At 65.6% G+C, this 13,358-nt stretch overlaps 1 protein-coding gene across 2 annotated transcripts; it reads right to left on the bottom strand.

The window, feature by feature from the left end:
* Positions 1-6: 6 nt before the first annotated feature.
* Positions 7-11,382, bottom strand: FAM171A2 (family with sequence similarity 171 member A2). Of its 2 annotated transcripts, XM_040653429.2 has the most exons (9): positions 11,276-11,382; positions 8,844-9,071; positions 7,479-7,570; positions 5,056-5,209; positions 4,798-4,974; positions 4,188-4,304; positions 3,989-4,115; positions 1,155-2,249; positions 7-147 (listed from the first exon to the last, which is right to left on the bottom strand). In XM_040653429.2, the coding sequence occupies exons 1-9, from the start codon at positions 11,346-11,348 to the stop codon at positions 93-95; spliced, it is 2,118 nt and encodes a 705-aa protein (XP_040509363.1). In that variant the 5' UTR covers positions 11,349-11,382; the 3' UTR covers positions 7-92. The 2 variants fall into 2 exon arrangements, with proteins under 2 accessions (XP_040509363.1, XP_040509364.1); XM_040653430.2 differs by lacking the exon at positions 7-147 and having other exon boundaries at positions 1,151-2,249.
* Between the last annotated feature and the right edge of the window lie 1,976 nt (positions 11,383-13,358).

Here is a 13,358-nt window from a genome sequence, read left to right as displayed (position 1 = left end):
TCAATGGGATTTTATATATTAATGGTATCTAAAATCCACAGTGGGGTCTGAGGGGGGGTCCGCTCCCCCCCCATCCCCCTCCCACCCTGTCCCTATGGCAGCTTGGAGGCACCGCTGGCGCGGGGGGCGGTGCCGGACCCCCCCGTCCTGTGGGGACACAAATGGGTTTGTGTTACTAATGGGGGATGTGTGGGGGTCCCATCCGCTGCCCCCCACCCTGGGCGGAATGGTTATGGGGATGGAGGGGCTGGGGGGGGGGAATTTGGGGTGCCCATGGGGCAGGGATGGGATGGGGGTGGGAATAGGGTGGAGATATGGAGGGGAGGGGGAATAGGGATGGGGATGGAGATGGGGATTGGGATGGAGTTGAGAATGGAAATTGTGTTGGAAATGGGGACCGGGATGGGGATGGAGATAGGGGAAATGGGGATGGAGATAGGGGAAATGGGGATGAGGTGGAGGTGGAAAGGGATGGGGGTGGGGGTGGATGGAGCTGTGGGGATGGAGCCGATGGATGGAAATTGGGGTGGGACGGAGGTGGGACACGGATGGGAATGGAGAACAGGAAGGAGAGGGAGACGGAGGAGCAAAGGGGATGAAGATGGAGATGGAGGTGGGAATGGGGGCTGGGATAGAGGAGGGGACGGGGATGGAATGGAGATGGGTGGAGGTGGGGCAGGGATGGATCTGAGGAGGGGCGGACATGAGGACGGAGGTGGAGGTAAAGGGGATGGAGGTGGGGATGGGGGTGGAATTGGGGCAGGAACTGGGATGGGAGGGGATAAGGATGGGGATGGGGACAGGAATGGGAACGATGGAGATGGGAGTGGGGGTAGAAGTGGGGATGGGGGTGGGGATGGAGATGGGAATGGAGGTGGAGATGATAGGGATGGGATGGGATGGGATGGAGGTGGGGATGGGATGGGATGGGATGGGATGGGGTGGGGTGGGGTGGGGTGGGATGGGGTGGGGTGGGGTGGGATGGGGTGGGATGGGATGGGATGGGATGGGGTGGGATGGGGTGGGATGGGATGGGGTGGGGTGGGATGGGATGGGATGGGATGGGATGGGATGGAGGCGGGGCTGTGCACGGGGATGGGATGGAGCCGTGGCGGCGGTGGGGACGGCGCCGTGCGGGGCGGCCCCGCGCTTACTTGACGTTGAAGACCATGAGCGGCCGCTCCTCCCTCCTCTGCCAGGGGCTTTTGCGGTCCCCCCCGTCGTCGCCGCCCTCTCCGCCGTCGCCCGCCTCGTCCTCGGGGCTGCTGGGGGAGTCCCGGGGGGGCTCGGAGGCGCTGCTGCGCCCGCTGCCGCCGCCGCCGCCCCCCGCCCCGCGGCGCCCCGCGGGGGGACCCCCGAGCAGCGGGGCCAGGGCGCTGTCCTCGGGCGACGGGGGGCCGCGGGGCGGGGGGGGCCGCGCGCGGGGCGGGGGGGGCGCTCTGTCGCCGCCCTGCAGGTCGATGTAGGAGTGGCGGACGTGGGACGCGCGGCCGTCCAGGGACACGAACCAGGCGCGGGGCGCCACCAGCTTCTGCTCGGCCAGCGCCTGCAGCTCCCCGTTCAGCTGCGCCACCGCCGACTCGTTCAGCAGCACCGGGATGGCCACGGGGCCGCCGCCGCCTCCCTGCGCCGGGGCCGCCGCCTGGGGAGCGCCGCCCGCCGCCGCCGCCGCCGCCGCCGCCGGGTTGGCCGCTTCCAGCTGCGGGGCGCCGTCGGCCGCGCCGTCCAGGCGCATGTAGCGGGCGGGGATGAGCAGCGTGGGCACCACGCCGCGGTACACGTCCTCCTGGGGGCCCTCCAGCGCTCCGCAGAGGATCAGCGGCCCCGGAGGGCCCATCGGCGGCCCCATCGGCGGCCCCACGGGCGCCCCCAACGACGGCGGCCGCGGCGGAGGCGGCGGCGGCGGCGGCAGCGGGTCGGACGGCGGCACTTCGGCTCCGTGGGGGGCGGCGGGGGGACCGTCGCCGGGGGTGAAGTCCTCGCGGGGGCGGCAGCGGCGCGGCGCGGCGCCGGAGGACGTTTGCGGGGCGGCGGCCGGGAGCGGCTTGAAGAAGTCCTCGCGGGAGCCGTCGAATTTGAGGACGGGGCTGTGCGCCTCCGTGTCCCCCCCCGAGGACGCCGTCTCCAGGTGGCCGCTGCAGATGAGGTTGAGCTGCGACATGGACGTGGCCTGGTCCCGCTTCGAGGGGTCCAACGTCCCCGACAGCGGCAGTTTGCGGTGCTGCTGGCGCGGCTTCAGGCAGCGGCGTCTGTGGGGACGGCGGGGGGACAACGTGGGCGGCGTGTCGCGGCCACCGCCACGGGGCGGCCCCACGCATCGCTGTAGGGCGCGGGGGGTGGCGGCCCCATAGCCAGGTATAGGACGTCTGGGGTCGGAAGAGCCCATAGGCAGCTGCAGGGCAACCAGGGGTGGCGGCCCCATAGCCAGGTATAGGGCGTCTGGGGTCGGAAGACCCCATAGGCAGCTGCAGGGCAACCAGGGGTGGCGGCCCCATAGTTCGCTATAGGGCATGCAGGGGTGGCGGCCCCACAGCCAGGTATAGGGCATCTGGGGTTGGAAGACCCCATAGGCAGCTATAGGGCAAGCAGGGGTGGCGGCCCCATAGTCTCCTATAGGGCAACCAGGGGTGGCGGCCCCATAGCCAGGTATAGGGCATCTGGGGTTGGAAGACCCCATAGGCAGCTGCAGGGCAACCAGGTGTGGCGGCCCCATAGCCAGGTATAGGGCTTCTGGGGTTGGAAGAGCCCATAGTCTGCTGCAGGGCAACCAGGGGTGGCGGCCCCATAGCCAGGTATAGGGCATCTGGGGTTGGAAGAGCCCATAGGCAGCCGCAGGGCAACCAGGGGTGGCGGCCCCATAGCCGGGTATAGGGCATCTGGGGTTGGAAGAGCCCATAGTCTGCTACAGGGCAACCAGGGGTGGTCATCACCATAGCCGGGTATAGGACATCAAGGGTTGGTAGACCCCATAGTCAACTATAAGACACCCAGGGGTGGTGGCCCCATAGCCAGGTATAGCACATCTGGGGTTGGAAGACCCCATAGGCAGCTTTAGGGCACCCAGGGATGGTGGTCCCATAGTCTGCTATAGGGCAACCAGGGGTGGCGGCCCCATAGTCTGCTATAGGGCAACCAGGGGTGATAGACACAATAATCAACTATAGGACATCTGGGGTTGGTAGACCCCACAGTCAACTATAAGACACCCAGGAGTGGTGGCCCCATAGTTTGCTATAGGGCACCCAGGGATGGTGGCCCCATAGCCAGGTATAGGACATCTTCCAACCCCATAGTCAGCTATAGGGCACCCAGGAATGGTGGTCCCATAGTCAGCTGTAGGGCACCCAAGGGTGATAGACACTGTAGTCAACTATAGGACATTCAGTGTTGGTAGATCCCATAGTGAACTGTGGGATACTAAAGGTTGGTGGCCCCATAGTCAACTGTAGGGCACCGATGGTTGGTGGCCCCACAGTCTGCTATAGGGTACCCAGGGATGGTGATCCCATAGCCAAGTATAGGACATCTGGGGTTGGAAGACCCCATAGTCAACCATAAGGCACCCGGGGTGGTAGACACCATAGTCAACTGTAGGACCCCAAAGGTTGGTGGCCCCACAGTCTGCTATAGGGCACCCACAGCTGGTGACCCTACAGCCAACCATAGGACACCCAGGGTTGGTGGTCCCCATAACCGGCTATAGGGCCTCTGAGGGTGGTATGAGTTGGTGGCCCCATAGTCAGCTGTAGGACAGGCAGGGTTGGCGGCCCCACGGCAATTATGGGATGTCTGCGAGCGCCAGGAGGCGGCGGAACACACAACCAACTATGGGATGTCGGTGGGTGCCAAGCAGGCGGCGGACCCCCCGGCCAACTATGGGATGTCTGTGAGCGCCAAGCAGTGGTGGGCCCCATAAGCGACCGTCAGCCCCCCGCGGGCGCCGAGCGGACCGCGACCCCATGGGCGCTGTGGGGAGGCGGGCGCTGACCTGCAGTAGTAGATGAGGAGGCAGAGCAGTGTGAGCACGAGCAGAGCCAGCGCGCCCAGGATGGTGAGCAGGAAGATGGTGTGGTACGCCGTGATGTCCTTCATGCCCGCAGCCACGGCCACCAGCCCTGCGGGGACACCGAGCTGCGACGTGGCACGGCCGCCCCCCGGCACCGCAGCTGCCCCCCACGGGGTCCTACCTGGGCTCGGAGAGGGCACTGCCGCTGCCCAGTAGCCCAACTGGGGGGCCACGAAGGTCCAGTAGAGCTGCTGGCCCTCCCTGCGGATCAGCCCCGTCCCATTGCGGACCCACAGCCCTATGGGGACACGGGACATCATGGCGGGGAGACCCCGGGACCCCGAGCTCCGCCACGGCCACTGCCACCCACCCACGGCCACCATTCCCATCCCACAACCACCACCCCATTCACGTTGCCCATCACCACCACCACCCACCCATGGCCACCATTCCCATCCGACGGCCACCATTCCCACCCCATAACCACCACCCCATTCATGTTGACCATGACCATCACCACCCACCCACGGCCACCATTCCCACCCCATAACCACCACCCCATTCGTGTTGCCCATCACCACCACCACCCACCCACGGCCATCACCACCCATCACAGCCACCACTCCCACCCCATAACCACCACCCCACTCACAGCCACCGCCGCCCACCCACCACCCCCACCCACCACCCACACCACGAATGGCGCCACCCACCCACGGCCCCCACCCCGTCCCGTTCCCCACCGCCACCTCCCCCCCTCTCATTTCCCACCCCGCCATCCCACCGCTCACCGCTTTTGGGGTCAAACCTCCACGCAGGCACGCTGGCGGCCGCCACGGCCCCGGACTCGGCGCTGAGTGGGACGGACAGATGGACGGGTCCCGCCAGCTGCACCTCCGTGCCGTTCCCGGTGAACAGCCGGACGCCGAGCGCGGCCACGGGCGACAGCTCTACCCAGGAGCCGTTGGCTGCCGGTGAGGGCGGCGGGGTGAGCGGAGGGGACCCCCCCTGCACCCCAAACCCCCCCCCCGGTCCCGCCGTCGCCGTACCGCTGCTGTCGGCGCCCAGGAAGGCAGGGAAGCCGCGGAGCTCTCGCGGGGCGGTGGCGGCGGTGAGCGATGCCCAGAGCTGACTGTACGTGGAGCTGCGCGGCAGGCGGGCGGCGCGGCGCTGGAACTGCGCCCATGGCTGCGCCCGGGAGCCTGCGGGGCGGCACGGAGCTGCGGGGCTGCTGGGCAACCGCAGGGCACACAGCGCCGGTGGCCCCATAGTCTACTATAGGGCACCCAGCAGCGGTGGTCCCATAGTCAACTATAGGGCACCCAGCGGCGGTGGTCCCACAGTCAACTATATGGCACCCAGCGGCAGTGGTCCCATAGTCTACTATATGGCACCCAGCGGCGGTGGTCCCATAGTCAACTATAGGGCACCCAGGGCTGGTGGTCCCACAGTCTACTATATGGCACCCAGGGGTGGTGGTCCCATAGTCTACTATAGGGCACCCAGCGGCGGTGGTCCCATAGTCAACTATACAGCACCCAGCAGCGGTGGTCCCATAGTCAACTATAGGGCACATAGCAGCAGTGGTCCCATAGTCAACTATAGGGCACCCAGCGGTGGTGGTCCCATAGTCAACTATAGGGCACCCAGGGGTGGTGGCCCCATAGTCAACTATAGGGCACCCAGGGGTGGTGGCCCCATAGTCAACTATAGGGCACCCAGGGGTGGTGGTCCCACAGTCTACTATATGGCACCCAGGGGTGGTGGTCCCATAGTCAACTATAGGGCACCCAGGGGTGGTGGCCCCATAGTCAACTATAGGGCACCCAGCGGCGGTGGTCCCATAGTCTACTATAGGGCACCCAGCAGCAGTGGTCCCATAGTCTACTATAGGGCACCCAGCAGCGGTGGTCCCATAGTCAACTATATGGCACCCAGGGGTGGTGGTCCTATAGTCAACTATAGGGCATGCAGGGGTGGTGGTCCCACAGTCAACTATAGGGCACCCAGCAGCAGTGGTCCCATAGTCAACTATAGGGCACCCAGCGCCGGTGGCCCCATAGTCAACTATAGGGCACCCAGGGGTGGTGGCCCCATAGTCAACTATAGGGCACCCAGGGGTGGTGGCCCCATAGTCAACTATAGGGCACCCAGGGGTGGTGGCCCCATAGTCAACTATAGGGCACCCAGCGGCAGTGGTCCCATAGTCAACTATAGGGCACCCAGGGGTGGTGGCCCCATAGTCAACTATAGGGCACCCAGGGGTGGTGGCCCCATAGTCAACTATAGGGCACCCAGCGGCAGTGGTCCCATAGTCAACTATAGGGCACCCAGGGGTGGTGGCCCCATAGTCAACTATAGGGCACCCAGGGGTGGTGGTCCTATAGTCAACTATATGGCACCCAGGGGTGGTGATCCCATAGTCTACTATAGGGCACCCAGCGGCGATGGTCCCATAGTCAACTATATGGCACCCAGCGGCGGTGGCCCCATAGTCTACTATAGGGCACCCAGCAGCGGTGGCCCCATAGTCTACTATAGGGCACCCAGCGGCGGTGGCCCCATAGTCAACTATATGGCACCCAGGGGAGGTGGTCCCATGGCAACATATGGCATCTCTGAGTGTGCGTGGGGCTGGTGGTCCCATAGTCAATTACATGGCACCCAGGGGCGGTAGTCCTATAGTCAACTATATGGCACCCAGCAGCAGTGGTCCCATGGCAAGCTATGGGGCATCTGAGTGTGCGTGGGGCTGGTGGTCCTGTAGTCAACTATATGGCACCCAGGGGTGGTGGTCCCATGGCAACGTATGGGGCATCTGAGTGTGCTAGGGACTGGTGGTCCCATAGTCAACTATACGGCACCCAGGGGTGGTGGTCCCATAGTCAACTATAGGGCACCCAGGGGTGGTGGTCCCATAGTCAACTATAGGGCACCCATCGGTGGTGGTCCCATAGTCAACTATAGGGCACCCATCGGTGGTGGTCCCATAGTCAACTATATGGCACCCAGCAGCAGTGGTCCCATGGCAAGCTATGGGGCATCTGAGTGTGCTTGGGGCTGGTGGTCCCATAGTCAACTATACAGCACCCAGCAGCAGTGGTCCTATAGTCAACTATATGGCACCCAGCAGCAGTGGTCCTATAGTCAACTATAGGGCACCCTGCAGTGGTGGTCCTATAGTCAACTATATGGCACCCAGGGGTGGTGGTCCCATAGTCTGCTATAGGGCAACCAGGGGTGGTAGACACCATAATCAACTATAGGACATCTGGGGTTGGAAGACCCCATAGTCTGCTATAGGGCTCTCAGGGATGGTGGTCCCATAGTCAACTATATGGCACCCAGCGGCGGTGGTCCTATAGTCAACTATGGGGCACCCAGCGGTGGTGGCCCCATGGAGAGCTATGGGAAATGTTAGGGCTGATGGCCCCACAGCTGTCTGTAGGACATTTGGGTGCCCCACTCACCGGGGGGGGCCCAGCAGGATCTGCACCAGGTCCTCGTATAGGATGAGGGTGGCGGGGCGCTCGGGCTGCAGGTACAGGCTGATGGAGGCGTACACTGCGGGGGGGGGGGGGGGCACAGTGAGGGGGGTCCCGTGCACCCCAACCCTTGCCCACCCCACCCCCTGCACCTCTCCCACCCCCTCTTCCCCCCCCCCCCCCCCCCCCCGACCGGAGCGCTCTGCATGTCCCGCCCCACAGCAAGGTGACCCCATTGATGCTGTCGTCCCCCCCCCCCCCCCGCAGTGACACAGCCACCCCGGGGCAGGGGTTGGCACTGAGCCCAGGGTGACACCCCCAGGGACGTCAGTGCCACCACCCCCCCCCGCCGGGACACGTCACTGCTATGGGAGCGGGGTCCCAGTAAGGGGCTGGGTCTCCCAGTAAGGGATCGGGGTCCCCCAGTAAGGAGCTGGGGTTCCTAAAGGGGCTCTGAGCCCCCAGGTAAGGGATTGGGAACCCCCCAAAAAAGGGGTTGGAGGCCTCTTACAGCTCTAAGCCCCCCAATAAGGGATCAGAGCCCCCCAGTAAGAAACCGCAAAGCCCCCAAGCACCCCGATAAGAGGCTGGGGTCCCCCAAAAGGGCTCTGAACCCCCAGTAGGGGATTGGGATCCCCTTGGAAGAGGATGGGGCCCCTACAAGGGCACAGAGCCCCCCAGTAAGGGATCAGAGCCCCCCAGCGAGGGTCTGGGAGGCCCCAGAGCACCCCAGTAAGGGGCTGGGCCTCCCAGAAGGGCTCTAAGCCCCCCAGTAAGGGACTGGGACCCCCTAGGAAGAAGATGGGGTTCCCTATAAGGGATCAGAGCCGCCCAGTAAAGGATCTCGTAACAGCTCTAAGCCCCCCAGTAAGCGATCAGGGCCCCCCAGTACGGGACTGGGAGGACCCCGCGCACCTCAGCAGTGGGCTGGGGTCCCCCAAAAGGGCTCTGAGCCCCCCAGTAGGAGATTGGGACCCCCAAAGAAGGGGTTGGGCCCCCCCGTAAGGGCTGTGAGTCCCCCCGTAAGGGATCGGAGCCCCTCAGCAAGGGACTGGGAGGCTCCCAACACCCCAGTAAGGGGTCTAAGCCCCCCAGTAAGGGACTGGGACCCCCTAGGAAGGGGATGGGGCCTCATAATGGCTCGAAGCCCCCCAGTAAGGGATCGGGGTCCCCCAGCAAGGGACCGGGACGCCTCCGAGCACCCCACTGAGGGACCGGAGCCCCACAAAAAGTCCCTGAGCCCCTCAGTGGAGGATTGGGACCCCAAGGAAAGGGTTGGGGTCCCCCATAAGCGATCGAGTCCCGCTTCATTCCCCAGATCCCCCCTCCCAGGGGTGGGGGTCCCCACTCACGTGGCAGTTTGGTGACCCGCCAGGGCACGGTGGCGGTGACGAAGCCCCGCCGGGTGGCGGTGACCAGAACCCACGTGCCCAGGCTGTAGGACAGCGGCACGACCCCCCCGCCCTCGTGGTCGGTGGTCCCGGTGGCCAGAGAGCCGCGGGGTCCCAGCACCTCCAGGCTGGTCTGGGGCAGCGGGGTGAGCGCGCCGCTCTCATACACCTGTACCTTCAGCAGGACGTCTGCGGGGACAGGGGGGGGGGGACGCATCCCAGTAGGGTCATCAGCACCGCGCTGGGGGGCTGCGGGCACCGTCCCGCCGGGGTGGAGGGGTCTGTCCCAGTAAGGGGTGGGCAGTGCCCCAGTAAGGGGTGGGCAGTGTCCCAGTAAGGTCCCAGGGACCGTCGTATGGGGTGGTGGGTACCAACCCAACACGTGGTGGGACCCATCCCAGTATGGCCATGGGCACCAACCCAACATGTGGTGGGACCATTCCCAGTAAGGTGGTGGGACCCATCCCAACAAATGATGGGAGCCATCCCAGTAAGGTGGTGGGACCCATCCCAGTATGGCCATGGGCACCATCCCAGTAAAGACATGGGCACAGTCCCAGTAAGGCAGTGAGTACCATCCCAGTAAGGCCATGGGTACAATCCCAATAAGGGTGTGGGACCCATCCCAGTAGGATCGCGGGCACCATCCCAACAAATGATGGGATCCCTCCCAGTAAGGCGGAGGGACCCATCCCAGTATGGCCATGGGCACCATCCCAACATGTGGTGGGACCCATCCCAGTAAGGCCTTGAGCATCATCTTATGGGGTCATGGGCACCATCCCAACAGATGGTGGAACCCATCCCAGTAAAGTGAGAGGACCCATCCCAGTAAGGTCATGGGCACCTTCTTATGGGGTCGTGGGCACCACCCTCCCAGGACAATGAGACCCATCCCAGTAAGGCTACGGGTACCACGTCATGGGGTCGTGGGCACCACCCTACCGGGACAGTGGGCCTCATCCCAGTAAGGTGGTGGGACACATTCCAGTAAGGTCCCGGGCACCTTCTTATGGGGTCATGGGCACCATCCCAGCAGGATGAGTGGGACCCATCCCAGGCTGCCATGGGCACCATCCCAGTAGGGTGGTGGGCACCACCCCAACAAGTGGTGCACCCATCCCAGTAGGGCGGCGGGACCCATCCCATAAGCTCACTGCTACCATCTCATGGGGTCACGGGCGCCATCCCAGCAGGGCACCCACCCCCACCCCACACATTGACATCCATCCCCTCCCCCCCCCCCAGCACCCCCCAGGTGCCCCCCGCAGCACACAGTGGGGTTCTGCCCCACCTCTCCCACACACGCGGCTATGGGGCAGGGCGGGCACAGGGGGGGACCCCACACCCCACCCCACACCCCCCCAATGCCGGCAGATCGCGCAGCCCTCAGCATCCCGCCCAGCACAGTGCCGTCTCCATAGCAACGACCTCATCCATCCCCCCCCCCCCCCCAAAATACCCCGAGTGATTTCGGCCCCCCCCTCCACCCCCCCACCCCGGGCATCGCCCTGACCCCCAACCCCACCCCCCCCCCAAACATCCCCCACTGTGGGGCGGCCCCAAACGTTGGGTGGGCGGAGGGAAGCGATGCGCTTTTGAGGGGTGGGGGCGGGGGGGGGTCCCGACTCCTGGGGGCAGCTGTCGCTGTGGGGCACGGACGTCCCCCGCGGATGGGGACAGGTGGCACCGCGGCGTGGGGGGGGGAGGGGGCGCCACGTGTCCCGTGGCACAAAAGTGGGGTCCCACCCCCCACACAGCGCTGCCCAAACGCCGCGGGGGGCGCTGAGGGGCGCGGGAGGGGGCGCGGTGGGTGTCCCCCCCCCCCCCCCCACCGACACCCGACAGCCGCGGCCACACCGCCCCCGTGGGACGCCGCCCCCCGGACCCCCCCGGCGGCCGTGGGCCCCACCCCCGTCGCCCCCTCCCCCCACCCCCCTCACTGTCCGTGTGCCCCCCCCACCCCCCCACCAGTGTCCCCCGTTCACCCCCAGCGCCCCCCCCGTCCCCCCACGCCCACCCCAGGACCCCCCCTCCATCCCCGCCCCATCGCCCCCCCCCCATCCCCCCACGCCCACCCCGCGGCCCCCAACGCACCGCCTACGGACCCCCCCCTCCACCCCTACCCCGGGACCCCCCCCTCCGCCCCCCCCCTCCGCCCCCTCCCCTTCCCACAGCCTACGCCCCCCCCCCGCACAGCACCCCCTCCCCGCCGCCCCCCACCCGTCACCCCGAGGACCCCACCCCGCAGCCCCCTCCGCACCCTATAGCACTGCCTACGGCCCCCCCCGCCCCCCACACCATAGGGGGACCCGCCCCATCCCCGCAGCGGTCACATCCCCACACCCCGCCGGGGGTCGGGGCCGCCCCCCCCCCGCACACAAAGCACTCACCCATCGCCCCCCGCCCGCCCGCAGCCGACAGGAGGAGGAGGAGGAGGAGGGGGGGGGGGCGGCGGGGCCGCATCGTGCCCGCACCGCTCCGCTACGGCTCCATGGCCGCCCCGCACCGCCCCGCACCGCCCCGAGCCCCCCCCGCGCCCCCCCCGCACCGCGAAGGCCGGGCTCCGCCTGGCGGCACCGCCGCGCACCGCCGAACCCGCGCGTGAACGCGCACTGCGCGCCCCCTACAGGGAGACCCCCCGAGAGGGACCGCCCCCAAAGGGACACCCCATAGAGACCCTCCATAGGGACACCCCATAATGAGCCCCCAAAGGGACACCCCATAGAGATCTCCCATAGCGACACCCCATAATGAACCCCAAAAAGGGACCCTCCATAGTGAACCCTCAAAGGGAAACCCCATAATGAGCCCCCATGGGGACACCCCATAGAGAACCCCCAAAGGGACACCCCATAATGAACCCCAAAAAGGGACCCTCCTTAGTGAACCCCCATAGGGACACCCCATGGAGACCCCCTATAGGGACCCCCCATAGAGACGCCCCACAGGGACACCCCATAGAGACCCCCCCTAATGAGCCCCCATGGGGACACCCCATAGAGACTCCCCCATAGGGACACCCCATAATGAACCCCCAAAGGGACCCTCCATAGTGAACCTCCAAAGGGACACCCCATAGAGACCCCCCATAATTAGCCCCCAAAGGGACACCCCATAGAGACCCCCCATAGGGACACCCCATAATGAACCCCCATACTGACCCCCCCCCCCGGGACCCTCCATAGTGAACCTCCATAGGGACCCCCCATAGGGACCCTCCCAGAGGGACACCCCATAGGGACCCCCGCTCATAGGGACCGCCCCCATAGGGCTCCCCCTATAGGGACACTCCCATAGGGACACCTCATAGTGACCCCCGTCCATGGAGACCCCCCATAGGGTCTCCCGCTCGGATCACTCCCCCCACAGGGACACCCCATAGTGAACCCTACCATAGGGACCCCCCATAGGGACACCTCATAGTGAGCTCCCTCCTCTTAGGGAACCCCCATAGGGCCCCCCCTCACAGACACAACACCCCTTCTTAGGGACCCCCCTATAGGGACGGACACCCAGAAGAGCTGCCCCCATAGAGGCCCCTCCTTAGGATCTCCCACATAGGAACCCTCCATAGGGACACCCCATAGTGATCCCCCACCCAGAAGGACCCCCACCCATAGAGACCCCCCATAGGGGCATCCCAATAAAACACCCCATAGTGAACCTCTCCCCATAGGAGCGCCCCCATAGGAAGCTCCCCCCCAGTCGAGACCCCCCCAAAGGGTCCCTCCCATAGGGTCACCCCCATAGGGACACCTCATAGTGACCCCCTCTCCCATAGTAACCCCCCCACAAAGAGACCTTCTCCATTGGACCCCACCCACATAGGGACCCCCCACATAGGGACACCCCCATAGCTACTCTCCCCATAGGGGTCCCACAGTGGGGACACCCCCAGAGGGACACCCATAAGAACTCCCCCCATAGAGACCCCTCCTTGGGGTCTCCCCCATAGAGACCCCCCATAGGGACACCCCCATAGGGACACCCCCATAGCGAACTCCCCTCAGGTACCCTCCCCACAGGGACCCCCGCTGGGACACCCCATAGGGACAACCTCAGAGGGACATCCGTAAGGGCTCCCCTCAGGGGCCCCCCATATTAACTCCCCCCCACTGAGACTCACCCCAGAGGGACCCCCTCCATAATTACAGCCCCACAGATGCACCCCAACAGTCATCCCCCCATAGGGACCCCTCCATAGGGACACCCCACATAGGGCTTTCCCATAGAGACACCTCCAATATGGATAACCCCACTGAGACACCCCAATAGGCATCCCCCCCATACAGCCCCCCATAGGGACCCCCCCCAGTAGGGACATCCCCATAGAGACACCCCGATAGGCATCCCCCCATAGGGACCCCCCATAAGGACACCCCCAAAGGGACACACTCATAGGGACCGGACCCTCCCATACGGACACCCCAATAGAGACACCCCAATAGGCATCCGCCCCATAGGGACCCTCCA

Source organism: Gallus gallus, chromosome 27, assembly GCF_016699485.2.
Source record: "Gallus gallus isolate bGalGal1 chromosome 27, bGalGal1.mat.broiler.GRCg7b, whole genome shotgun sequence".
Taxonomy (NCBI): Eukaryota; Metazoa; Chordata; class Aves; order Galliformes; family Phasianidae; genus Gallus; species Gallus gallus.
This window is presented reverse-complemented; position numbering and strand designations above follow the sequence as displayed.